The sequence below is a fragment of the Erinaceus europaeus genome, chromosome 12, assembly GCF_950295315.1.
Source record: "Erinaceus europaeus chromosome 12, mEriEur2.1, whole genome shotgun sequence".
Lineage (NCBI taxonomy): Eukaryota > Metazoa > Chordata > Mammalia > Eulipotyphla > Erinaceidae > Erinaceus > Erinaceus europaeus.
The window spans coordinates 85,227,819-85,254,091 of record NC_080173.1 but is presented as its reverse complement, the minus strand read 5'-3'; the positions used below and the strand labels follow the sequence as shown (position 1 = coordinate 85,254,091).

The 26,273-nt window shown below is 43.8% G+C and overlaps 1 protein-coding gene across 4 annotated transcripts; it reads left to right on the top strand.

Annotated features, from left to right (window-relative positions):
* Positions 1 to 1,026: 1,026 nt before the first annotated feature.
* LOC103113739 (asialoglycoprotein receptor 2) lies at positions 1,027 to 16,242 on the top strand. 4 transcript variants are annotated; one of them, XM_060204266.1, is made up of 9 exons: positions 1,027 to 1,210; positions 1,880 to 1,903; positions 2,016 to 2,234; positions 3,573 to 3,692; positions 3,817 to 3,909; positions 4,417 to 4,488; positions 4,702 to 4,788; positions 4,873 to 5,018; positions 15,670 to 16,242. In XM_060204266.1, exons 3-9 carry the CDS (start codon positions 2,111 to 2,113, stop codon positions 15,964 to 15,966), a joined length of 939 nt encoding a protein of 312 aa, XP_060060249.1. In that variant the 5' UTR covers positions 1,027 to 1,210; positions 1,880 to 1,903; positions 2,016 to 2,110; the 3' UTR covers positions 15,967 to 16,242. The 4 variants fall into 4 exon arrangements, with proteins under 4 accessions (XP_060060249.1, XP_060060248.1, XP_060060250.1 ...); XM_060204267.1 differs by lacking the exon at positions 1,880 to 1,903 and adding an exon at positions 13,492 to 13,598 and having other exon boundaries at positions 1,030 to 1,210; positions 15,670 to 15,875; XM_007523302.3 differs by lacking the exons at positions 1,880 to 1,903; positions 15,670 to 16,242 and adding exons at positions 13,492 to 13,598; positions 13,801 to 14,178 and having other exon boundaries at positions 1,032 to 1,210.
* The last annotated feature ends 10,031 nt before the right edge of the window (positions 16,243 to 26,273 follow it).

Here is a 26,273-nt window from a genome sequence, read left to right as displayed (position 1 = left end):
ATAGGACAGAGAGAAATAGAGAGAGGAGAGGAAGACAAAGATACATGCAGACCTGCTTCACCACCTGTGAAGTGACTCCCTTGCAGGTGGGCAGCCAGGGCCTCCAACTGAGATCCTTATGCTGGTCCTTGTGCTTTGCACCACGCGCGCTTAACCTGCTGCATTACCGCCCGGCCCATTTTATTTTCTTAATGAGGAAGATACAGAGGGATGAGAACATTGTTCAGTTTTGGCTTATGTTGGTGCCAAAATTGAATTTAGGAAATTGAATTTAGGACCTTGGAGTCTCAGACAGGAAAGTCTTGCATAAAATCTCTATGCTATCTTCCCATCATGTGTTTATTACTACTGGAAATCTGTATTTTTAATTAGACCAATTATTATGCTCTCTAGTCCTCTGCCCAGAGGAAGTCATCTAATTTTCCTGAAGCTCTATTTATTCTCTTGTGAAATGGGAACAACAGAAGTACCTGCATCCTGGGGGTGCTGTGTGGGGGTTACACACGACATATATGGATATTGGGAACGGTGGCCAGGCCTGAGGACGAAGGTCGATGCTGTTGCTTAAGCCATGGAAGGGGCCTCTCCCTGAGACCTGGGGTCCTACCTCTCAGGAGACTGAGGCTGGTCAGGGTGGAGCTAGGGAGTGAGCCTGCAGGTAGCTGGGACCTGGGCCCAGATGTCAAGGTCACAGGCCCGATTGGGCAAGAGCAGGGATCATGCCCCTCAGATCTAGGTCAAGAGTTTTTGGAGTCACCAACCATTCAGAGAATTTCAGAGGCTAGAAGTGAAAGGGAGAAGGGACTGAGGAGAAATAGTCAAGGGCCCCCTTACCCTTCTGACCTGGTTCTCCCCCTCAGACCTGTAAGGAGGAGTGAGGTGACAGGCACGCAGGGTGGAGGGACTGAGCAGGAGGCCCCCCTTCTCTGGGAAAACAAACAACGGTTCTGTCTCTCACCCTGTGATATATTGCCAAGTTCTGACTATGCTTCCTCTTCTGTTTACTGTCCAAAGTTCAAGCCAGAGATGCCAGGCTAGAACCGCTGGACACTCAGATACAAGGGCTCAGGGCCCTCCAGGGACCAGCTCCTTGGCCTCCTCTACTCACCCAGCTCTGCCTGCCCCACTTTTCTGTGTCACAGCTTCTCCTTTGCTTTGGGGTCTGAGCTTCTTGAGAGACCCTGGAGTCAGCCCTCCACACCTTCAACAGGTAACCAAGGGTGGGGAGGCAAATGAGACTGTGGCCACTAGAATTAAAGAGACTAGCATTTAAGGACAGTGGGAAAGTGTGGGATTTTTTTTCCCTAATTTTATTTTTTATTTTAGAAATTGAGAGAGGATGGGGAACTAGAAAGAGGGAGAGAAAGATAGACACCTGCAAACTTGCTTCATTACTGGTCAAGCAGACCCCCCTGCAGGTGGTTTGAACCTGGGTCCTTGAGCTTGGTAATATGTGTGCTTAACTGGGTACCACTGCCTGGTTCCATGATGGCTTTTTTTTTGCCTCCAGGGTTATTGCTGGGGCTTGGTGCGTGCACCCCAAATCCACTGCTTCTGGAGGCCACTTTTTCCCTTTTGTTGCACTTGTTGTCTATCGTTGTTGTTGTTAATATTGTTATTGTCACTATTGTTGGACAGGACAGAGAGAAACTGAGAGAGGAGGGAAAGACAGAGAGGGGGAGAGAAAGAGAGACACTTGCACACCTGCTTCACCTCCCGTGAAGCAACTCCCCTGCAGGTGGGGAGCTGGGGGCTTGAACCGGGGTTCGCACACCGGTCCCTGAGCTTCGTGCCACATGTGCATAACCCGCTGCGCTACCGCCGGCCCCGATGGCTTTTCTCTTAATGGTGATGAGGGGATGTTTATGGTTGTGTCAAGGCCCAAGCAGTTTCCTGGTGCCAGGTGAGACTCAGCTGAATTTTGCCCCCCAGCCTCCCAATTCACCACCCACCTCAGTCACCATCCGAGCTATTCCCTTGATTTACTTGGGTTCTACATTCAATCCCATTACCAGATTCCACTTGAATTGTCATCTTAGCACGAGCATCAGCCCCAAATTCAGCCCCAAGAGCAATTCAACCCAACCCCAGATCCAGCCCCAGCCCCAGCATGGAGAAGGACTTGCCAGACATCCAGCAGTTGGACCCCGAGGAAAATGACCATCAGTTTGGTGCAGATGAGAGGCCGGGCACTCGTAGGTACCGTGCCAGGAGAGAAGACCCATTTTGGAAAGGCAAGAGCTTCATTTTGGGGGCTTTGCTCCACCTCTGTCTAGCTCCTGTTTGCTCTCTGTCTCTCTGATATCTCTCTCACATTCACTCCAAGCCAACCACCGTGGCGCCATCTTCTCAATGCAGAGTGTCTGCTAGGCTCTTGAATGTCCTCTTCTGCTTCATGTTTGAAAACTCCAATCTGTACTAGACTGAGACAGACCATAGGGCTCATAGTTTCTTCTTTTTTAGATTTCTTTATTGGGGGGTTAATGGTTTACAGTCGACAGTGAAATACAATACAAAACTAGTTTTCCACACAACAATACAACCCCCACTAGGTCCTCCTCTGCCATCGTGTTCCAGGACCTGAACCTCCCCCCCACCCCAGAGTCTTTTACCTTGGTGCAAGGACTCCTAGCTCCTTTTTCCTAGGCTTAAGAGATCATTGTCCTGTTACCTGAACGTGTCTTAGGAATACGAATGTGTGTGTGTGAGAGAGGAAGAGAATGATAGAACAGGTTCAGCTGGGTGGTGGGAAGAGGAACTTTATGTGGAAAGGATGAAGATGAAGCAAGAGAGTTTATAGGGAAACAAGGTTTCCTAGGGACAAGGGAAAGGGAAGGGAAAAAGGAGGCTCCAAATGATGGGAGAGAGGCTCATGTGGTAGATCAGGGCCCTTCCTCTGAGTTTGACTGTTTACCATGGGTGAGGCCCTGGGTTTGAGCTCTGACACCACATGGGCATTATAGCACCAGAGGAAGTTCCACAAGTGGCAGAACAGTGTTGTTTTTTTTTTTACCTCTCTCTCCCTCTCCCTTTCCCTCTCTCTCTCTGTGTGAGTGTGTGTGTGTGTGTGTGTGTGTGTGTGTGTGCACGTGTGTGTATTTCTCTCTTTCTCCATGTGAAATAACAAGAATGAAATATTCAGCCCTAGAGTGGTGGAATCGTGCATGTGTGAGACCCTTCCCCCCACCACACACACGAGAATTTTTTCCCAAGCGATGTGAGACAAGGAAAGAGAGTGGAGCATGGACTGCGGCCACTGGGAGGTGGCCTTGGTGAGATGACATGGATTTAGGGATCCCACTGGAACTGGAGGGGTTGTTCCAGGTTTGGACTTGTGTGAGGAACACAGGGCCTGGCCTCTGGGAATTCCCGACCCAAGATCAAAGCTTTGGGCACAGATGTGGTATCATCACCCACATGTAATAACGTGTCAAATACACACGTGGGTAAAGACCACCGACTCCCCCAGTGCCCCCCCTTCCTGCTGGCTCTGCTTCTCCAGCCTTCTGTCCCCGGCCCGCATCCAGTTCACTCATTCTGACCCCCTGTCTCTGACCCACCTCCTCTTGCAGGAACCCCTCAGCCCCGGCCCCTTCTGCAGCAGAGTCTCCGCTCCTCATCCAGCTTCGCTCTGATCTCCCTGGGCGTCAACATCCTGCTGTTGGTGGCCACCTGCGTGGTTGGGTCTCAAAGTGAGGGCCACAAGGGTCAGGAGGGAGGGGCCAGTGGTGGAGGAAATGGGGACAGGCACATGGGCAGTGATGGGGCTCTCCTGTGAGGCACCACTCTGTCCTGTTCCCTCTGTCTCCTGACAAGGAACACAACTGCAAGAGGAGTTGTGGGCTCTAAAAGGAAGGATTAGCAACTTCTCCAGCACCCTCACACAACTCCGAGCTGTGAGCTTCCATGGTGAGTGTGGGAAGGGGGCCAGGGGCCTGCTTGTCAGGCTGGGGACCCAGAGCTGGGTTTGTGGAGTTGGGGGTGGGACAGACAATCGAGTCTGAGAAGCTGGGCCAAGTTTCCCTGAGCTGAAACAGAGGGAACAGCCTGTGGGTGGGAGGAGGTAGTGAGGAAGGTTGGGAGCAGTTCCGGTGTGGTGGTGGGTCAGTGGTGAAGCATGGGCCAGAGGGCAGAGCAGGGGTCAGACCATGTGGCTAGAGTACTTGGGGCTTAGTTTGGAGGACACAGAGACCCGAGTGCATTTGTGCTCCCAAAGGCCATGGCGTCAGCGCCTGGAGACTCCTTGGAGTTGGAGGCAGCGTGGGCAAGAGCTGGCAGTGTCCCAGGTCCAAGCGATGGCGCCCCAGCTGCATGGGGACAGAGGGATGCTAAGGAGCCAGAGTGGGTGGAAAACTGGTCTCTCTCTCTCTCCCTCTTTCTCCATCTCCCTCTCTCCCTCTCTCTCTCTCTCTCCAGGAGGCAGCACAGGTAACAAGGTGACATCTCTGGAAACCAAGCTGGAGAAACAAGTGCAGGACCTGAAAGCAGGTCAGAGTTCCTGCTCTGTGAAGTGCTTGTTGTATGTGTGTGAGAGCATACACTGCGTGCATGTTGTGTATGTGGGTGTTGGTGTAAAAGTAATCGTGGGGGGTATGGTCTGCAGTGTATGTGTGTTGTTTTCCCTGGCCAAAGGCTGGAAGCCCTGTGATGGTGCCCACACTCCCCACCCCACCCCACACTGTCTGTCCCTCTGCCCCCTAGATCATAACTCCCTGCTCCTTCACCTGAAGCACTTCCCAGCGGATCTGCGCACCCTGACCTGTCAGGTGGCATTCTTCCGGAGCAACGGTAGGGTGAAATGGCATCTCCAGTCCCTTTGTGCTTATCCCCTCTGGCAGGCTCTCACCTCCCTCTGCCCCGGTCCCCTCTAAGGCACAGAGTGCTGTCCAGTTAACTGGCTGGAGTTTGAAGGCAGCTGCTACTGGTTCTCTCGTTCTGGGAAGACCTGGGCTGAGGCTGAGAAGTACTGCCAGCTGGAGGACTCCCACCTGGTGGTCATCAACTCCAGGGAAGAGCAGGTGAGCAGGAGAAACACCTGGATTACAAAGTCTGGGAGATGAGTCAAGTCTTTTTTCTTTTCTTTTCTTTTCTTTTCTTTTCTTTTCTTTTCTTTTCTTTTTTTGGATAGGACAGAGAGAAGGTGAGAGAGGAAAGGGGAGACAGAAAGGGGGAGAGAAAGACAGGCACCTGCAGACCTGCTTCACCGCCTGTGAAGCCACCCTCCTGCAGGTGGGGAGCTCGAACCGGGATCCTTACGCCAGTTCTTGAGCTTTGTACTATGCTTTTAACCTAGTGCACCACCACCTGGCCCCCAAGAGGGGTCAGTCTTTATTAAGATTTTTAAGATTTCATCACTAGAAATTCACTACTCCAGGTTGACTTTTCAAGAGAGAGAGAGAGACTGAAACTTCAGAAACACTGGAGTTTCTTCTAGTATGCTGAGGGCCAGGCAAAGCACGCCTATTAAAAAAAAAAACTATTTTGCTGGCTCAAGATTTTATTTTTATTTTTAAAATTTATTTATTTATTTGTTTGTTTGATAGAGACAGGCAGAGAGAAATTGACAGGTTAGGGAAGAGAGAGAGGGAGAGAGAGACACTTACAGCACTGCTTCACTGCTCGTGAAGTTCACCCCTGTATGTGGGGACCGAGGGTTTGAAAATGGGTCCTGGCACATGGTGACATGCACCCTCTGCTAGGTGTGCCACTGCCTAGCCCCTCTAAAGTTTCATTTATTTAAAGATTTTATTTATTAATGAGAAAGATAGGAGAGAACGAACCAGACATCACTCTGGTACATGTGTTTTTTGTTGTTGTTGGCACTGGGGCCTCACCACTCTCAAGTGACTTTCTCAGACAGATAGAGAGACAAAGAAGGACAGAAACCACAGCACCAAAACTTCCTCCAACATGGTAGGGGCCTAGCTTGAACCTGGGTTGCATGTATAGCAAAGCAGGCATACTCTCTAGGTGAGCTATTTTGCCAGTCCTAAGATATGTTTCCCAAATATATGGGCTATGTATTCCAAGTAAACTAAGCATAGATTTATAAAATATCATTATCTATGTCAAAGATACTTATGTTTATCCACAAACATTTGGCCTTACTGACATGATTGAAATCACCAAGTTCAGTCAGTTGTGACTGACACCAGTGTCACGCTCATCTGGGTGAGTCTAGGATTTCAGTAATTTGGTTTACAAGTTCATGATGGTGACAACTTGATGGCAGATTGTGATTAGAAAGTGCTCACCTGTGGTCTGGGAGGTGGTGCAGTGATAAAGCTTTGGACTCCCAAGCATGAGGTCCCAAGTTCGATCCCCAGCAACACATGGGCCAGAGTGATGTCTGGTTCTCTCTCTCTACTCCTTTCTTTCTCAAAAATAAATAAAATATTTAAAAAAAAAGAAAGAAAGTGCTCACCTGTAGCTCCAGGGGCCTAATCATTAGCATGCAGTACTTACAAGAAAGGGCGCATCCTTGTCCTGTTTAATGTGTTTTGCCTTGAATTCACTTTTTTTTAAATTTACTTCTTTATTGGGGAATTAATGTTTTACATTCAACAGTAAATAGAATAGTTTATACATGTACAACATTCCCCAGTTTCCTATTTAACAATACAACCCCCACTATGTCATTTATCATCCTTCATGGACCTGTATTCTCCCCACCCACCCACCCCAGAGTCTTTTACTTTGGTGCAATACGCCAATTCTATTTAAGGTTCTACTTGTGTTTTCGTTTCTGATCTTGTTTTTCAACTTCTGCCTCAGAGTGACATCATCCCATATTCATCCTTCTGTTTCTGACTTATTTCACTCAACATGATTTTTTCAAGGTCCATCCAAGATCGGCTGAAAACAGTGAAGTCACCATTTTTTATAGCTGAGTAGTATTCCATTGTGTATATAGACCACAACTTGCTCAGCCACTCATCTGTTGTTGGACACCTGGGTTGCTTCCAGGTTTTGGCTATTACAAATTGTGCTGCCAAGAACATATGTGTACACAGATCTTTTTGGATGAGTGTGATGGGTTCCTTAGGATATATCCCCAGGAGAAGAATTGCAGGGTCATAGGGTAGATCCATTTCTAGCCTTCTGAGAGTTCTCCAGACTGTTCTCCACAGAGGTTGGACCAATTGACATTCCCACCAGCAGTGCAGGAGGGTTCCTTTGACCCCACACCCTCTCCAGCATTTGCTGCTGTTACCTTTTCTGATGTATGGCATTCTCACAGGAGTGAAGTGATATCTCATTGTTGTCTTGATTTGCATTTCTCTGACAATCAGAGACTTGGAGCATTTTTTCATGTGTTTCTCAGCCTTTTGGATCTTTTCTGTGGTGAATATTCTGTCCAAGTTCTCCCCCCATTTTTGGATGGGGTTATTTGTTGTCTTGTTGTTGAGTCTGGCAAGCTCTTTATATATGTTGGTTATTAAACTCTTATCTGATGTATGGCATGTAAAGATCTTCTCCCATTCTGTGAGGGGTCTCTTGGTTTGCATAGTGGTTTCTTTTGCTGTGAGAAGCTTTTTAATTTGATGTAGTCCCATAGGTTTATACTTGCCTTAGTCTTCTTTGTAATTGGATTCATTTCATTGAAAATGTCTTTAAAATTTATGTGGAAAAGAGTTCTGCCAATATTTTCTTCTAAGTATTTGATAGTTTGTGGTCTAACATCCAAGTCCTTGATCCACTTGGAATTTACTTTTGTATTTGGTGAAATACAGTGATTCAGTTTCATTCTTCTGTATGTTTCAACCCATTGTTTCCAACACCATTTGTTGAAGAGACTCTGCTTTCCCCAGGTAATAGTCTGGGCCCCTTTGTCAAAGATTAGATGTCCATAGGTATGGGGCCTCATTTCTGGGCTCTCAATTCTATTCCACTGGTCAGTGTGTCTGTTCATGTTCCAGTACCAAGCAGTTTTGATGACAATGGCCCTATAATACAGTTTGAGATCTGGGAGTGTGATGCCTCCAGTTCTGTTCTTTTTTCTCAAGATTGTTTTGGCAATTCTAGGTCTTTTCTGGTTCCAGATAAACATTTGTAGCATTTTTTTCTATTTTCCAAAAAAATGTGCTTGGGATCTTGATGGGGATAGCATTAAATTTGTAGATGGCTCTTGGTAATATATTCATTTTGATGATGTTAATTCTTCCAATCCATGAACATGGAATATCTTTCCACTTCTTTGTGTCTTTTTCAATTTCTTTGAGTAGTGACTCATAATTTTCAGTATACAAGTCTTTCACTTCTTTGGTTAGGTTTCCTCCTAGATATTTTATTGTTTTTGTTGCTATAGTAAAAGGAATTGATTTCTGGATTTCAATTTCTTCTAACTTAGTGTTTGCATAGAGGAATGCTACTGACTTTTGAATGTTAATTTTATAGCCTGACACCTTACTGTATTGCCTGATGATTTCCAAAAGCTTCTTGCTGGATTCCTTAGGGTTTTCTGTGTATACTATCATGTCATCTGCAAATAAGGATAGTTTGACTTCTTCTCTTCCAATCTGTACCCCTTGAATTCCTTGCTCCTGCCTGATTGCTATGGCAAGAACTTCCAACACTATGTTGAATAGTAATGGTGATAGTGGGCAGCCCTGTCTAGTACCTGATCTGAGTGGAAATGCTTCCAGTTTTTCACCATTGAGTATGATGCTGGCTGTAGGTTTGCTATATATAGACTCACTATCTTCAGGAATTTTCCATCTATTCCCATTTTTTGTAGTGTTTTGATCATAAAGGGATGTTGTATTTTGTCAAAGGCTTTCTCTGCATCTATTGATATGACCATGTGGTTTTTGGTCTTGCTTTTGTTGATGTGGTGGATCACATTGATTGATTTACGTATATTAAACCAACCTTGCATGCCTGGGATAAACCCTACTTGGTCATGATGAATAATCTTTTTGATATACTGCTGTATCCGGTTGGCTAGAATTTTGTTCAATATTTTCGCATCTATGTTCATCAGAGATATTGGTCTGTAGTTTTCTTTTTTGGTTGTGTCCCTGTCTGCTTTTGGTATCAGGGTGATGTTGGCTTCATAGAAGCTGGCAGGGAGTATTCCAGTGTCTTCAATCTTCTGGAAGACTTTTAAAAGTAGAGGTATTAGTTCTTCTTTGAAGGTTTTATAGAATTCATTTGTAAAACCATCTAGTCCAGGACTTTTATTTTTGGGGAGATTTTTGATAAGTGTTTCAATTTCATTAGCTGTGATGGGCCTGTTCACGTTATCCACTTCCTCTTGACTTAGTTTTGGAAGTTGGTAGGTATCTAGGAAATCGTCCATTTCTTCCAGGTTCTCTAGCTTGGTGGCATATAGTTGTTCATAGAAGCCTCGCATGATATGTTGAATTTCTGCAGTGTCTGTTGTGATATCTCCTCTTTCATTTACTATCCGATTTATTTGGGTCTTCTCCCTTTTTTGTTTTGTGAGTCTGGCTAAAGGTTTGTTGATTTTGTTTACTCTTTTGAAGAACCAACATTTACTTTCGTTGATCTTTTGTATGGTTTTCCTATTCTCAATGTTATTTATTTCTGCCCGAACCTTAGTGATTTCTGTACTTCTGGTTGCTTTAGGGTTCCTTTGTTGTTCTTCTTCTAGGTGTTTAAGACATGCAATCAGGCTGTTTATTTGTGCTTTTTCTTGTTTCCTAATGTGTGCTTGTATAGCTATGAACTTCCCTCTTAGGACTGCTTTAGCTGTGTCCAAAATATTTTGATAGCTTGTGTCTTCATTTTCATTGAACTCTCGAAACATTTTGATTTCTTCCTTGATTTCCTCTTTGACCCAGAAGTTGTTAAGAAGTGTACTGTTGAGCTTCCACATTGTGGGATTGTTACTAATCTTTTGTTGATTGTTAAGTGTTAGTTTAATTCCACTGTGGTCTGAGAAGATACTTGGGATGATTTCAATGCTCTTGAATTGGCTGATGCTGTCTTTGTGGCCTAACATATGGTCTATCCTTGAGAATGACCCATGTGGATTTGAGTAAAATGTGTATTCCAGTTTCTTGGGATGAATGACTTTGCAAATGTCCAATAGTTCTAGTTTATCTATCTCTTCATTTAGCTCCCTTATGTCTTTATTGATTTTCTGCCTGGATGATCTGTCAAGTTGAGAGAGTGGGGTGTTGAAGTCCCCTACTATGATTGTGTTACTGTTAATATATTGCTGTAGCTCTTTCAGTAGAAGTTTGATGTATTTAGATGGCTTCTCATTGGGTGCATAGATGTTAATAATTGTTAAGTCCTCTTGATTGACTGATCCTCTGAGCATTAAGTAGTGTCCATTCCTATCTTTTTAAATCTTATCTATTTTAAAGTCTATCATGTCAGATATGAGAATAGCTGTTCCTGCCCTTTTTTGTGGGCCATTGGCTTGTATGATAGTTTTCCATCCTTTCACTTTAAGTCTGTGTTTGTCTTGTTGAGTTAGGTGGGTTTCCTGTGGACAGCATATTGTTGGGTTGTGTTTTCTGATCCATCTTCCTACTCTGTGTCTTTTAATAGGTGAATTCAGGCCATTGACATTTATTGATATCAAAGATTGAAGATATTTTAATGCCATTCTTGTAGAGTTTTAGATTGTTTTGATATATGTCCTATTTGTGGTGGTCTGGTTTATAGGAGACCTTTCAGAACTTCTTTCAGGGCAGGCTTGGTGATGGTTGCTTCCTTCAACTGTTGCTTGTCTGAGAAGGTTTTGATGCTTCCATCTAGTCTGAATGACAGTCTAGCAGGATATAGTATTCTTGGCTGAAAGCCTTTCTCATTGAGCACTCAATAGATATCTTGCCATTCTCTTCTGGCCTGTAGTATTTTATGGAGAAGTCTGCTGCCAATCTTATGGGTTTTCCTTTGTAGGTGACTCTTTGTTTTTCTCTTGCAGCCTTCAGGATCCTTTCTTTATCCTTATTCTTTTCCATTCTAAGTATGATATGTCTTGGTGTCTTTAGGTCTGGGTTAATTCTGTTTGGGACCCTCTGGGCTTCTTGAATCTTTATGTCTTTGATGTTGTCTAGACTAGAGAAATTTTCAGCTATTATGGCCTGGAAAATGCTTTCTTCCTCTCCTTCTCTTCCTCTGGTATGCCAATAATGCGTATATTGTTTCTTTTGAAGTCATCCCATAGGACTCTGTTGTTGTTTTCAGCATCTCTTAATCTCTTTTTGAGATCTCTTACTTCTTTTTTAGTTGTCTCTAATTCATCCTCAATCTTGCTAATTCTGTCTTCAGCCTCATAGATTCTATTCTCTCTGCCCTCTACTGTTTTCTGGAGTTCATCTATTTTGTTGCCCTGCTCTGATACTGTTTTAGCTTGTTCAGCTAGTTGCATTCTTAGCTCAGCGATTTCAGCTTTCAGCTCTCTAATAACCATGAGATAATTAGTATTTTCTTCCATATTCTCATTTGTTGTTCCTGCATTTCTGGTTACAATTTTTTCAAATTCTTTACTCACTCCTGTCATTATTTCCTTAGCTAATGTTTGGATGTTGAACTCGTTATTTTGTGCTTCACCCTCTGGAGGACTTTTAGCTGGACTCTTGTCCTGGTTCGAGTCTCCAATATTTTTTCTTGTTGTTTTAACCATTTTATATATTATGTTATGAGTTCCCTTTATCAGTACTTTTCAAATTATTGATCACTATTGCCTGGATTTACTTGTGTCTAAGTAAGGTAATTAAAGGGTTCACAGTGGTGGAAGTTAACGTTGTTTCAATCCCTGAGTTGGAGCTCAGTGGTTTAAAAGCCTCTTTTTTTTTTCTTCCCTGTAGGCTATGGGAGCCTGAGGGCTTTTAAACTATCAATAGGCTTCTTAGCTTAATCACTGACTCCTGACCAAGAGATAAAGCAGGGTGTGGCAGAGATAATCCAGTGGTTATGCAAAGAGACTTTCACAGTCCCTCAGCTATACCATGAGGTATAGGTCTTCTCCTGAGTTTCCCGGTTAGATCTCTGTCCCCTGGTGTCCCTCCCTGTTGCTGCTCCAGATTCTGAGGGTAGTAGCAATGGAGAGTCAGAGTTGCACTTGGTGAGTCTCTGGGGAGTCCTCTCCTCCCTTCAGCTGTCCCCTTGTTGTTGGAGCAGACTGGAGGTGGTGTCTCAACTGATAAACTGCTAAACTGTTAGCAGTCACTTAATCTCTCCTTAGGCTCCTCTCTCCTCTCTGTCACCAGCCACATGTGTTTGTACTCACGGGTGATTTACTGGGCTCCTTTGGTCATTCTAGTCCTGTCTTGTTTCAGTACGGGTGGTCTCCTTTGGTATTCCTAGTTGATCCGGGAGAGGAGAGGAGAGGAGAGAAAGTGATCTGCTGCTCGTAGCTCCACCTCCGGAAGTCCGAATTCACTTTTTTTTAATGTCTTTTTTTTTTTTTGCCTCTAGGATTATTGATGGGGCTCAGTGCCTGTACCATGAATCCACTGCTCCTGGAGGCAGTTTTTTTTTTCCCTTTTGTTGCCCTTGTTGTTTTATCATTGTTGTGGTTATTATTATTGTTGTTGTTGGGTAGGACAGAGAGAAATGGAGAGAGGAGGGGAAGACAGGGGGAAAGAAAGAAAGAAAGACACCTGCAGATCTGCTTCACTGCTCATTAAGCGACCCCCCCTGCAGGTGGGGTTCTGGGGGCTCAAACTGGGATTCTTAGTCCTGGGGCTTTGCGCCATGTGCGCTTAACCTGCTGCACTACCGCCCAACCCCCCACTTTTTCTTCACTGAACTTGCTTATTTATTTACTTATTTATTTATTAATAAAAATTAAACATTGACAAAACCATAGGGTAAGAGGGGTACAACCTCAGAAACTGCTTTCCACCCAGCCCCTGGCAGCTGGCCGGTTGTTTTTGGCCCAGGCCCTGTGTAGCCCAGTCACAGCAGACTCCGGGCTGTGAGTCAGACATCTGGGGCCTAGCAGACCTCTGGGAATTACAGCAACATGTAGAATTGGGAGGACTGGCAGAAGTATCTGAGAGGCAGGTGAAACTGAGATGCTTAATGGATGCTGGGATCCTTGGTGGCAAAGGCGGGTGTGTGTGTGTGTGTGTGTGTGTGTGTGTGTGTGTGTGTATTCCAAAAGTTTGCAGTTCCACAAGATTTGGGGGTAGGGCGGGTCAGGGAAGTGTACTTTCTGGTCACACTTGTGAGCTGGAGATGAAGGAAGAGACCGGATCAGGGAGCAGCGTTCGCACTCAGACACTGCACTGACTGCTTCCTCTCCTGGGTGTAGTGCATGTTGGCACCCATTTTAGAAAGTTTTAGGAAGACGAATTAAAAGAATCCTTATAAAGCCCTTAGTGTGCGGTCTAACCCAGTGAGTGCTCACTAGATAATAGCTACAGAAACGAAAGTAAGGAAATAGTTGTGTTAGGAACTAATGCTTTAGTTGGGGTGGGGCGGGTAGGGAAGGCTGCAAGAACCCCAGCTAAGGCCTGTATGGAAGTACAGGGACTAGAAACTCCCCTTTTGCCTGTTTTCCAGAAATTTATTCTCCAACACACAAACCCTTACCATGCCTGGATAGGACTCAATGAGAGCAGTGGCTCCTGGAGATGGGTGGATGGCACAGACTATAACTCTAACTACAGGTAGGGGCTCTGCTCCCTGGTTCGCTTGGCCTGGAGACAGCAGGGAGCGCATTTCCCTATGTTTCTCCCCTGCCCAAGGCTGCAGCCTCTGTTCCCTTAAAGCCCCCTTTCCAAGGCCCTGCTTTCCCCAAGAAGTAGGGTTGGGTGCGGCTTGCTAGGATGGAGAGAAGTTCCGAAACTGAGCTGTATCCTACCTTCTTAGGAACTGGGCTCCCACTCAGCCAGATAATTGGAGAGGCCATGAGGTGGGTGGAAATGAGGACTGTGCCGAGATCCGCACAGATGGCGGATGGAACGACGATTTCTGCCTGCAGATGCGCCGCTGGGTGTGTGAGATGAAGTCCAACATCACCAGCTAGGAGTTCTGAGCTCCCCCTGCCAGGCACACACACCCTAACACCCTAACCTGGCCCCTCCAGACACCCACTTTTCTATTGAGGATTTTGACAAAGGGAAGAATAGAGTCATAGGGTGTGGGGAGGAGTTGAGGAAAGTTGAGGAAGAGGTGGCCTGCCAAAGAAATCAAGAATAATAAAGAATCTCAGACCCTGGGAGACTGAGACATCAACTTCTTTTGCAATGTCTTGTGAACTGATTGGATATTGAAAATGATTATCATTCTCCGCCTTCTCAAAAGAGCAGAAAAAGAGGAAACCAGTGCTTCAAACTGTGTGGATGGGCTCTTTAGAACTGGGAGATCGGAGTCTGGCGGTAGCACAGCGGGTTAAGCACAGGTGTTGCAAAGTGCATGGACTGGTGTAAAGATCCCTGTTTGAGCCCCCAGCTCCCCACCTGCAAGGGAGTCGCTTCACAGGCGGTGAAGCAGGTCTGCAGGTGTCTATCTTTCTCTCCCCCTCTCTGTCTTCTCCTCCTCTCTCCATTTCTCTCTGTCCTATCCAACAACGATGACATCAGTAACAACAATAAAACAAGGGTAACAAAAGGAAATAAATAAATAAATAAATAAATAGATAGATAGATAGATATTAAAAAAAAGAGGGAGTTGGGCGGTAGCGCAGTGGGTTAAGCGCACGTGGCAAAGCACAAGGACCGGATAAGGATCCCGGTTCGAATCCCGGCTCCCCACCTGCAGGGGAGTCGCTTCACAGGCGGTGAAGCAGGTCTGCAGGTGTCTATCTTTCTCTCCCCCTCTCTGTCTTCCCCTCCTCTCTCCATTTCTCTCTGTCCTATCCAAAAACGATGACATCAATAACAACTACAACAATAAAACAACAAGGACAACAAAATAAATAAATAAATAAATAAATAAATAAATAAATAAATAAATAAAAGAATCTCGGTTCGAGCCCCCGGCTCCCCACCTGCAGGGGAGTCGCTTCACAGGCGGTGAAGCAGGTCTGCAGGTGTCTGTCTTTCTCTCCTCCTCTCTGTCTTCCCCTCCTCTCTCCATTTCTCTCTGTCCTGTCCAACAGTGATGACATCAGTAACAACAACAATAATAACTACAACAATAAAAAACAACAAGGGCAAGGTGCAAAGAAGGAGAGGATGGGGGCTGAAAGTTTGTCCTGGCTGCTGTCTGATCTACAGACCCAAGGGTCGCAGGCTGGGCTTGGAAGGGGAGGGGCTTGGGGCACAAGAGGTTGTGGCTGGGTAGGTATTGACTGGACTCCTGCTGGAGGGTCTGCCCACACTCTGAAGGGTTCCCAAAGGAGCAACTTTCCCTCCCTTCCTTCCTTCCTTCCTTCCTTCCTTCCTTCCTTCCTTCCTTCCTTCTTTCTTTCCTTCCTTTTTTACTATTATTATTTTTTTTATTTTAACAGAGCACTGTTCAGCTCTGGCTTATGGTGGTGGTGCAGGGGATTGAACCTGGGATTCTGGAGCCTCAGGCATGAGAGTCTCTTTGCATAAGTATTATGCTATCTATCCCCTGTCTGAGAAATATTAATTTTTAATTATAAAACAATCAGAAATTTAGCAAGCTGAAGGTTATCACAAATGTCACAAAATCACAAAATGAGATCTAATATTTTACGTAATTTTTAACACATCTCTAAAATCCATTTCCCTAACTTTGTTTTAGCAGCATACTCACTGTTTACTTCTGCAGGTCACAAAACTGTCACCAGGTAACTTACCATGCAGAGAAGAGAAGGATCTCTGTCTTCTTTGTCAGTGCTTCAGACTGTGCTCTCATCCTACCTTTGTGTCACTCCCCACCCCACACCCTGTGAGTCTGCCTGAAAGTCATTCCTGTGTTGATGGGTCAAACAAAAGTCGATATGGGGAGTCAGCGGTAGAGCAGCAGGTCAAGCGCACGTGGCGCAAAACTCAAGGACCCAGTGAAAGGATCCCAGTTGGAGCCCCCCACTCCCCACCTGCAAGGGAATTGCTTTGTAGGCAGTGAAGCAGGTCTGCAGGTGTCTATCTTTCTCTCCCCCTCTCTGTCTTCCCCTCCTCTCTCCATTTTTCTCTGTCCTATCCAACAACGATGACAACAATAATAAGTAGACATGATGTGACTGAAGACACATGTTGTCCCGCTCCACTCCAGTCCAGAGTACTTTCAAACTAACTTAGTTGGATGAAAAGCAATACAGGCTGGACCAGGGAGATAGCATAGTGGTAGTACTGCTCTGGTTTCTCACACTCATGAAATAAATAAATGTATCTTAAAAGAGAACTTAAAATTGTCATTAAAATGGGACCCTACGACATAAAACTCTTTGGGATTGGCTTTTGCTGTTGTTCTATCATCATTTCCTAAAGAGTCATTCAAGTTGCTACATGTCTCAATAATTCATTGTTTTCTTTACTGAATACTATTTCAGGGGAATTCAACAGTTTGTTGAATCGTGTAGCCACTGAACAAATCTGTGTTGTTTCCAGCCATTGGCCATTACTATTGAATTTGCTGTGATCATTCACATCCTCATTTTTGTGGGATTACAAACTCCCACTTTTCTGAGGGAAGTGTCTAAGAGTGTAATTGCTGGACCATACAGTGTTTATATGTTTAGATTTAGAAGAAACTTCCAAATAGTATACCAGAGGGGCTGTACATTTCATATTTCTATTGGCAATGTATGAGTGACTCAGTTTTTCTACATCTTCAACTGTATTTGTCAGTGTCTCCATTTTTTTAATTTTAGCTAATCTGGCAAGTATGTAAGGATATATTTCTGTGACCTTCTAGTACATTTCCCTAATAAATGAGTGCTGCATCAAAAGGCAGGCTGTAGCACAGTGGGTTAAGTGCAGGTGGTACAAAGCACAAGGACTGGAATAAAGATCCCGGTTTGAGCTCTGGCTTCCCACCTACAGGGGAGTCGCTTCACAGGCGGTGAAGCAGGTCTGCAGGTGTTTGTCTTTCTCTCCCCCTCTCTGTCTTCCCCTCCTTTCTCCATTTCTCTCTGTCCTATCCAACAATGATGACAACAATAAAAATAACTACAACAATAAAAGAACAAGGACAACAAAAGGGAATAAATAAATATAATTTTTTTTAAAAAATGAGTGCTGTGTGACTTACTTTTTGCATGTTTATTTTCAATTTATTCTTTTTTATTCCCCCAGATCACTGCTCAGCTCAGGTTTATGGTAGTGTTGGGGACTGAATCTAGGACCTTTGGTGTGTCTCAGGCATGAAATTCTTTTTGCATAACCATTATGCTATCTCTACACTCTCCTTACATGTTTATTTTTCATCCGTATATTTGTTTTTTGATAAACATCATTTCCTGTATTAAAAATATTTATGTATTCATTTACTTATAAGAGAGGGAAAAATAAAGAGACAAAGCATTAGTCTGGCAGCTATAAAGCTAAAGATTGAACTTGCAAATCAGGCAGTCTACTGCTGTGCAACCTCGCAGACTACGCTACTTCACGTCTTTTACCCATTTCCTTCTATTTTTCCTTTTTTACCAGAGCATATCTCTGGTTTATGGTGGTACGAAGGATTGAACCTGGGACTTTGGAGCCTCAGGCATAAGAGTCTCTTTGCATAACCATTATGCTATCTACCCAGCCTTCTTTTGCCCATTTTCTAATTGGATTTTTTTTGCTCTTAAAGATTTATTTATTTATTTTAATATTTATTTATTCCCCTTTGTTGTCCTTGTTTTATTGTTGTAATTATTATTATTGAGAAAGGAGTTATTATTATTAAGTTATTATTATTAAGTTATTATTATGGAGAAAGGAGGGGAAGACAGAGAGGGGGAGAGAAAGATAGACACCTGCAGACCTGCTTCACTGCCTGTGAAGTGACTCCCTTGCAGGTGGGGATCCGGGGGCTCTAACTGGGATCCTTACGCCGGTCCTTGTGCTTTGCAACATGTGACTTAACCCGCTGCACTACCACCTGACTCCGTATTTATTATTATTTTAAAAATATTTTATGTACTTATTTATTTTGGATAGAGGCAGAAAGAAATTGAGAGAAAAGGGGAAGGCAGAGATACCTGCAGCACAGTTCACCACCTGTGAAACTTTCCCCCTGCAACTGGGGACCAGAGGCTTGAACCTGGGTCCTTGTACACTGTAATGTGTGCACTCAGCCAGGTTCACCACCACCTGGCCCCTTATTTATTTTTTAAAAATATTTATGTATTTATCACTGAGAGAGGGAAAGAGAACAAGAGCATTAATTAGATACATGCAGTGCTAGGGATTAAACTCAAGACTTCATGCTTGTAAGTTTAATACTTCCAGGTCATGTATTTACTTCACTATTCTTTTTTCTTCTTCTTTTTCTTACTACTACTAGTACTACCAGAATGTTGCTCAGCTCTGGCTTTTGGTGGTATGCAGCATTGAACCTGGGACTTCAGAGCCTCAGGCGTAAAAGTCTTTTTTGCACAAGAATTATGCTACAATCGGGAGTCGGGCAGTAGCATAGCAGGTTAAGCACAGGTGGCGCAAAGCATAAGGATCCTGGTTGGAGCCCTGGCTCCCCACCTGCAGGGGAGTCGCTTCACAAACGGTAAAGCTGGTCTGCAGGTGTCTATCTTTCTTTCACTCTCCCTCTCTGTCTTCCTGTCCTCTCTTCATTTCTCTCTGTCCTATCCAACAACAACAACAACCATAGTAACTACAACAATAAAACAGCAAGGATAACAAAAGGGAGTAAATAAATAAATATTTTTTAAAAAAGAGTTATGCTACCTCTCCTCCTCTACCTTTGGGTTTTGAGAGTTCTTGATACATTTTAGTTATTGGTCTTTATTTGGAGACACAGTTTGTAAATATTTTCTTCAGGTCTGTAGTTTATCTTCCTGCTAACTTAACAAAAATCCATTTCAAAAAAGACTAATGTCATCAATAAAATCTTGGCAAGCTCAAATAAAGAACTGAGAAAAGTGACATGGCCACATGAAATAGGAGGTTAAATGATAGTTTTCTTGTTTTTATGGAAATTTGGCTGGATTTCCATAGCTGAGAATAACTGTTGAAGAAATGCTCAGACATTTAAGGCAAAGAGGAATTGGGGAGTTGGGGAAATACTGGTCAAAGGGTCCAAAGTGCCAGCTTTAAGGTAAAACAGGTTTGGAAATCATGTATAGCATGGTGGCTATAGCTAATGACACTGAAGCATATGTCTGAGTGTGGTTAAGAGAGCATATTTTAGGGAGTCGGTCGGTAGCGCAGCGGGTTAAGCGTACGTGGCACAAAGCGCAAGGACCGGCCTAAGGATCCCGGTTGTAGCCCCCGGCTCCCCACCTGCAGGGGAGTCGCTTCACAGGCGGTGAAGCAGGTCTGCAGGTGTCTGTCTTTCTCTCCTCCTCTCTGTCTTCCCCATCTCTCTCCATTTCTCTCTGTCCTATCCAACAACGACGACATCAATAACAACAACAGTAATAACTATAACAATTAAAACAACAAGGGCAACAAAAGGGAATAAATAAATATTTTAAAAAAGAGAGTAGATTTAAAAAAATATTTTATTTTGATGAAAGAGCAATGGAAGAGAGAAGGGGTGGGGGAGAGATCAGAGCACAGCTCAGCTTTGGCTTATAGTGGTGTTGGGGATTGAACCTGGGACCTCAGAGCCACAGGCATGAGAGTCTTTTGCAATAACCATTATGGTTTCTCCCCAGCCTTCAAGAGAGTACATGTTAAATGCTCTCACCGTAAGAAAAAATGATATGTGAAAGGATGGAAGTGACAGCTGATACTGTGTTGATCTAGTTAATACATTATATACCATATATATAATATGTATGTATATATGTAATATATAATGTATGTCAGTTATATTTCAATAAAGCTGGAAAGCAGCTCACAGGAAATAGATACATTGTTAATCAAGACTTAAAAAGGAGAGCAAGCAACTATCACTCTTTCCAGTCCCTGTAAGAAAACAGTGAGGAGTTAGATTATTTCAAGGGAATTCTTACATGTAGCAAGAGGTTCAACTGTTTCATTCCCTTCATATTAGAGTAGAAAATCCTATGTATAAGCTATATACTGTGCCTATTTTATCAGTAGACTTTCTTTCTTTCTTTTTTAAAATATTTAATTAACTTACTTTGAATAGAGACAGAGAGAAATCGACAGGGAAGGAGGAGCCAGAGAGTAAGAGAGGGACACTTGCAGCACTGCTTCATCACTCGTGAAGCTCCCCTTCTGCAGGTCAGAACTGGAAGCTTGAATCTGGGTCCTTGTGTATTGTAACACATCTGCTCTGCTGTGTGCACATTTTTTTCCCCACACACAAAGGATTGCCATTTTTCAGGTAGTCAAATCCACCTTTTAGAGTCAATCTCCCATGTAATAATTTTATTTTATTTTTTATTGCTACCAGGGTTATAGCTGGGTTTATATTCTAGCACTGTAAATCCATGGCTCCTGGTGGCCACCTTTTAAATTTTTTTTTTGACAGGACAGAAAGAAATTAAGAGAGAAAGGGAGGTAGAGAGAAAAATAGACACCTGTAGACCTGCTTCACTGCTCATGAAATAACCTCCCTGCATGTGGGGAGCAGAGGCTTGAACCTGATATGTGCATTTAACCTAGTGTGCCACCACCTGGCTCCTCCATGTAATTCTTTAAATGTTCCTCCTTTCTAGGATTACGGTGGTTTCTGTATGTTTTTAATCCTGAGGCAAATTTTCTTAGGTTTAAATCCCAGTCAGTTATGTGTTACTTTGGGCAACTCAATTAAGGTCTATTTTTTTTTTTTAATTAATACATATAAATCATATAACCCATAATACTTAGTAATTTTCTAGTACTTCTATTATACATTTTATTTATCTATTTATTTTTAAATCACTGGGGTGTCTCTCCAGTGTTTTGCTGTTGTTGTTGTCATTTGCCAGGCTGGCATAGGGGTGCCTCTTCCCAGGCACATGCTCTCTCCAACCCAGAGTTGACTGGAGCCAGCCTGGGCTGCTACTCACTCAGCAACGCGAGGAAGATGACTCAGGAACCAAGCCTGTGGCGGCAAGGCAATGCAATACTTTACTGATCAGAGAGTGAAGGCTTTTAAAGGGCAGACCCGGAAGTGGCAAGTCAGAAACGGAAATGGCTGGGAAAGGAGCAAAGAAAGGCAAAAGGGGGCTGGAAAAGTAGGAACTTCCTTACCAACTGTTGCGAGGGTTTTTTTTTGTTTGTTTTTTTTTTTAAGATTTCATTTATTTATTAATGAGAAAGATAGGAGAGAGAGAAAGAACCAGACATCGCTCTGGCACATGTGCTGCCGGGGATTGAACTCAGGACCTTATGCTTGAGAGTCCAGTGCTTTAGCCACTGTGCCACCTCCCGGACCACATGCGAGGGTTTTAACTGGTAAGATTAATGATACTCTGCAGGCAGGGAAGGTCTTGAGGGTAGAAAGAAGATAGATCAAAGGAATGGAATGGGTGGGGATCTTTCAGGCAAAACAGTGATTATGTAGATAGGCCATAGTATCAGGAATACAGGGTGGAGCAGGGGGAGCTGGCTTAATGTTTTAAGGAATGCCAAGCTCCTGGAGGCAGAAAAATGCAGGATGCTTTGTGAGGCTCCTCACAATTTCCCGACATCTTCCCCTTTCTTTTTATCTAATGGCCATAGTATCAGGAATGCAGGGTGCTTTGTGAGGCAGTGAGTCTGATAAGATGGGGCACACCTTTGGGGTTACTTCTGTCCCTCCTTGCTTAACCTCTCAGTAGAGAGAGAGACTGACAGAATAAATGTACTCATCAGGTCAAGCCCTGCCAGGCTCTATCTACCACATCCTCACAATTTCCTGACAGTCATTGATGAGAGACAAACTGAGAGGGGCTGGAGAAATAGAGAGGGAAAGGGACAGAGAGAGACCTGCAGCCCTGCTTCACCACTTGTGAAGCTTTCCTCCAGCAGTAGGGACAAGGGGCTTGAACCTGGGTCCTTGAGCACTTTTAAAAATTTATTTATTTATTTTCCCTTTTGCTGCCTTTGTTGTTTTATTATTGTAGTTATTATTGTTGTCACCATTGCTGGATAGGACAGAGAGAAATGGAGAGAGGAGCGGAAGACAGAGAAGGGGAGAGAAAAATAGATGCCTTCAGACCTGCTTCACTGCCTGTGAAGCGACTCCTGTGCAGGTGAGAAGTTGGTGGCTCGAACCAGGATCCTTAGGCTGGTCCTTGCGCTTTGTGCCCGAACTGGGATCCTTATACAGGTCCTTGCGCTTTGTGCTTTGTGCACTTAACCCACTGCGCTACTGCCCGACTCCCTATTTTCCCATTTTTTATAGAGAGGAGAGACAGAAAGAGGTAAAGAGACAAAGAGGAGAGACACCTGTAGCACTGCTCCACCATTTGTGAAGCTTCCCCCTGCAGGTGGGGACCAGGGACTTGAATCCAGGTTGCTGCACATGGTAATGGGTGTGATCAACTGGGGGAATTATTTTAATTATAATTTCTTTCAATGTTACTTTATTGGGAGGTGGTTAAGGATTTATAGTAAAGTTTTTGATACATAAGTAAAAGCCCTCATCTTCCCATGGTAAGTGTCTAGGGGTCTGGAAAATACTCACTTCCCCAACCTAGGTCTCCTACCCCATTATTTGGTAGTTAAAAAAAAAAAATTGACACATACTTACCCTACAACCTGATCAGTCCACAGTTAGATATCTTCTCAAGAAAGATGATAAAATATATTGTCACAAAGTTGTGTACATAAGTGATCATAATAGTATATTTATCATTTATAATATAATTTATAAAATCAGAAACAATCATAAAATTCAGAAGCAATGTAAGTGTAAATCAACAAATGAGTGAGGATGTTATAGAGAAAAAATTGTGTAACCAATTTATTAATGAGGTATTTGTATGTATTCTTAACTTGTGTATCCATATGCACAGATAAATATCTGAAAAGACACACATCAAATTCTTTTTTAAAAATTTATTTATTTTATTTTTTTCCCTTTTGTTGCCCTTGTTGTTTATTATTGTTGTTGTTATTGCTATTGTCGTTGCTAGATAGGACAGAGAGAAATGGAGAGAAGAGGGGAAGACAGAGATGGGGAGAGAAAGAGAGACACCTGCAGACCTGCTTCACTGCCTGTGAAGGGACTCCCATGCAGATTGGGGGGGGGGGGAGGCTTGAACCGGGATCCTTAAGCCGGCAGTGCACTTTGCACATGCACTTAACCCCCTGTGCCACTGCCCGGCTCCCTACACATTAAATTCTTTTTTTTTTTTTTAATATTTACTTATTCCCTTTTGTTGCCCTTGTTGTTTTATTGTTGTTGTTGATGTCATTGTTAGATACGACAGAGAGAAATGGAGAGAGGAGGGGAAGACAGAGAGGGGGAGAGAAAGACATCTGCAGACCTGCTTCACTGCCTGTGAAGCAACTCCACTGCAGGTGGGGATCTGGGGGCTCAAACTGGGATCTTGAGCTGGGATCCTTATGCTGGTCCTTGTACTTTACGCCACGTGCGCTTAACCCACTGCACTACCACTGGACTCCCTCACAGCAAATTCTTACCTCGAGACTTGTGGACAGAGGAAGCTCCAGTGTTGTAGTGTCTCTCCCTCTCTGTGTGTCTCTCTTGCTTTCTGTCTCTATTCTTTCTGAATGAAATGTCTCATTTTGCTCCCTTTCTCTCACCTCTCGGTAGACATACAGCTAAATTAATAGTCAACATAGTGCCATCTCCCTCAGGCATATGTACAACAAACAGAAGAGACACAGTAATCTGTAGGAGGAGTTTTTTTTCTTCAACTACACAGTCTGGGTTATTGGATTTTGTTCTAGTGTCCAAGGAAAAACCTACCCACAGGGAAAGACAATCTTGGGACCATTTACATTTGGTGAGGGCCAGAAAAAGAGTTCACTTAGATAGTGTGCTGCTTTGCCATTTGTGTTATCTAGGTTCAAGCCTGGCCCCCACTAGGATGGAGGAAACTGAGGTGCAGTGGTCTCTTTCATTCTCTCTCTTTCTCTCTCTTCTTTCTCTCCTTCTTTGTCTCTGTCTTTATCTGAAAAAATCCATCCTGGAACAGTGTAGCCTCAATGATAGAAAAAAATAGTTAAATATGAGATGGACCTCTGGTTGATTTTTGTCTCCTGGTCATGCCCAATAGGAAGAGGATGTGCTTTGAGGCCTTACCAATTCTGATTAAGGAGAGAAATATGTCTACCGATTCACAATGGAAGAAAAAAAACTGAGTCTACAATCCATGAGACTATGGATTGTCACACAGCACATGTCCAATACTATAAAACTCAATGTTGAATTGTGGTGAATCAATAAACACAAGACCACGAAGGACTTAAGGGCTGTGGAAATGAAGATCTGGGTCACTTCACCACACCAAAGAATTCTAACCAGTTGAAGTGCTCAAGAGAGTAAAAAGATCGTGGAAAAGGGGTTGGAAGAAGGAAACTATGACTGTCAGCCATGAGATAAGGCTCATAGAGCACTTTGGGGGGAAAAAAAAGGTTGTTTGCAAAAAATATTCTAGCAACATCAGATTTAGGGAGGACAGCTTAACCCAACTAAACCACAGCACGTATTCAAAGGAAAATTCAGCCAGATTAAAATTTTTTTATTAATTTATTTACTTTATATCAGAATACTGATCAGCTCTGGTTTATGGTGGTGTGGGAGACTGAACCTGGGACTTGGAGGTTCAGGTATGAGAGTCTCTTTTGCATAACCATTATGCTATCTACCCAGATTTTGTATTAGCCTGTTTTCAAAAGAAAGCTTTACAAGATCATGAATGCTAACAAGTTTTCACCTTCCTGCTTCAGAAGGCAAAACAGCTCTTCTCTCACATGATTATCATATTCATGAAAGGTCATGGCATGTTACTTTAGGCGTCAGCATTTCAAATGTTGGAGATAAAGTTGTTTTTCCTAGGCAGTCAGCAATTTCCAGGAAATGTTCAAAGTTTAATTTATTTTGGTGACTAGAAGGAGAACTGTCTTTTTTTTTTTTTTTAACCCACATGCAATTTATCAGCAAAATCCTGTCAACTCCACCTTCAGAATCTACCGAGAATCAGAACACTTTTCACCATCCCCACACATATGCCACCAATATCCCCCACCTGGATGTCACAATAGCTTCTAACCTGGACACTCCATTTCTACTCCACCCCTTTCCATGAAACACACAATGTGACAGTCACATTGCTGACTGACATATATCAGACCATTACTCTTCTGCTCTGACCACCCCAAAGTTTGCCTCTCAGACTCACAGTAAGAACACGTTCTTAGAGCCCTGCCCTGCAGCACCCTGAGTGGGGCAGCCAAAAGGATCATGGTCCATACCTTGTCCCACTTGAGGCTTTCATCAAAGGATCTGGAGAAGCTGGCCAAGAAGGCAGAGAAAGACTCCAAGATGGAGCAAGTGAAAGTGAAAAAGGCCCTTAGGCAGAGAAATGTTGAGTGTGCCTGTATGTATGCTGAGAATGCTATCCATAAGAATGAGGGTGTGGAGTGGCTCTATATGGCTTCCCATGTACATGACATGGTCTCCAACAAAGTGCGGACAGCTGTGACCATGAAGGAGGACATAGCTCAGGTGACTAAAGCAATTGACAGTACAGTTGCTGTGATCAGTTCCAACGAGATTACAGCAGTGATGGAGAGATTGGAGCAGTAAGCAGAGAAGCTGGAAGGACTCATTTCAGCTCCCTTCCCTGAGGAAATAGCAGTGCTGTGCCTGCATGAGCCCACTAGAAAGAAAGGCCTCCCTCTGCTGTCTCAGCACCTCTGTTGACCCTGTGGCCCAGCTTTCCATCTCAGCCTCTCCATGCCCATTCTGGGGTTTGTTGTAATAAAGAGGAGCCTAAAAAGAGGTCCCTGCTCTGTGAGAAGGTTGGCACTGTCTCTCTATCCTCATACCCATGGCTCTTCTGAAGAAAACCAGGGACAGAGCCTGACCTTGCTACTTCAGTGTCCCTGCTTGGTGGAGGAGGAACCCTTGCTGTGTTGGAGGCAGCCTGGGAGGGGCTTGGGCTGTGCCATGCAGCCTAGGCTTCTTCCATTGGGATGCCCACATGGTGGAGTTCAGAGAGCCTGAGCATCCTGTATCCAGTGGGTGCAGAGCTCCAGCAGCTGTGCTAGGGCACAGGCAGAGGCTCAAAAGGCTGTGGGTGTTTTTAAAATGTTTTTTAAATAAATAATTTAAATCCTTGAAAACAAAAAAGAACATGTGGGGCTGGGTGGTGGCGCACCTGGTTGAGTACACAGGTTACAATGTGCAAGGACCAGGGT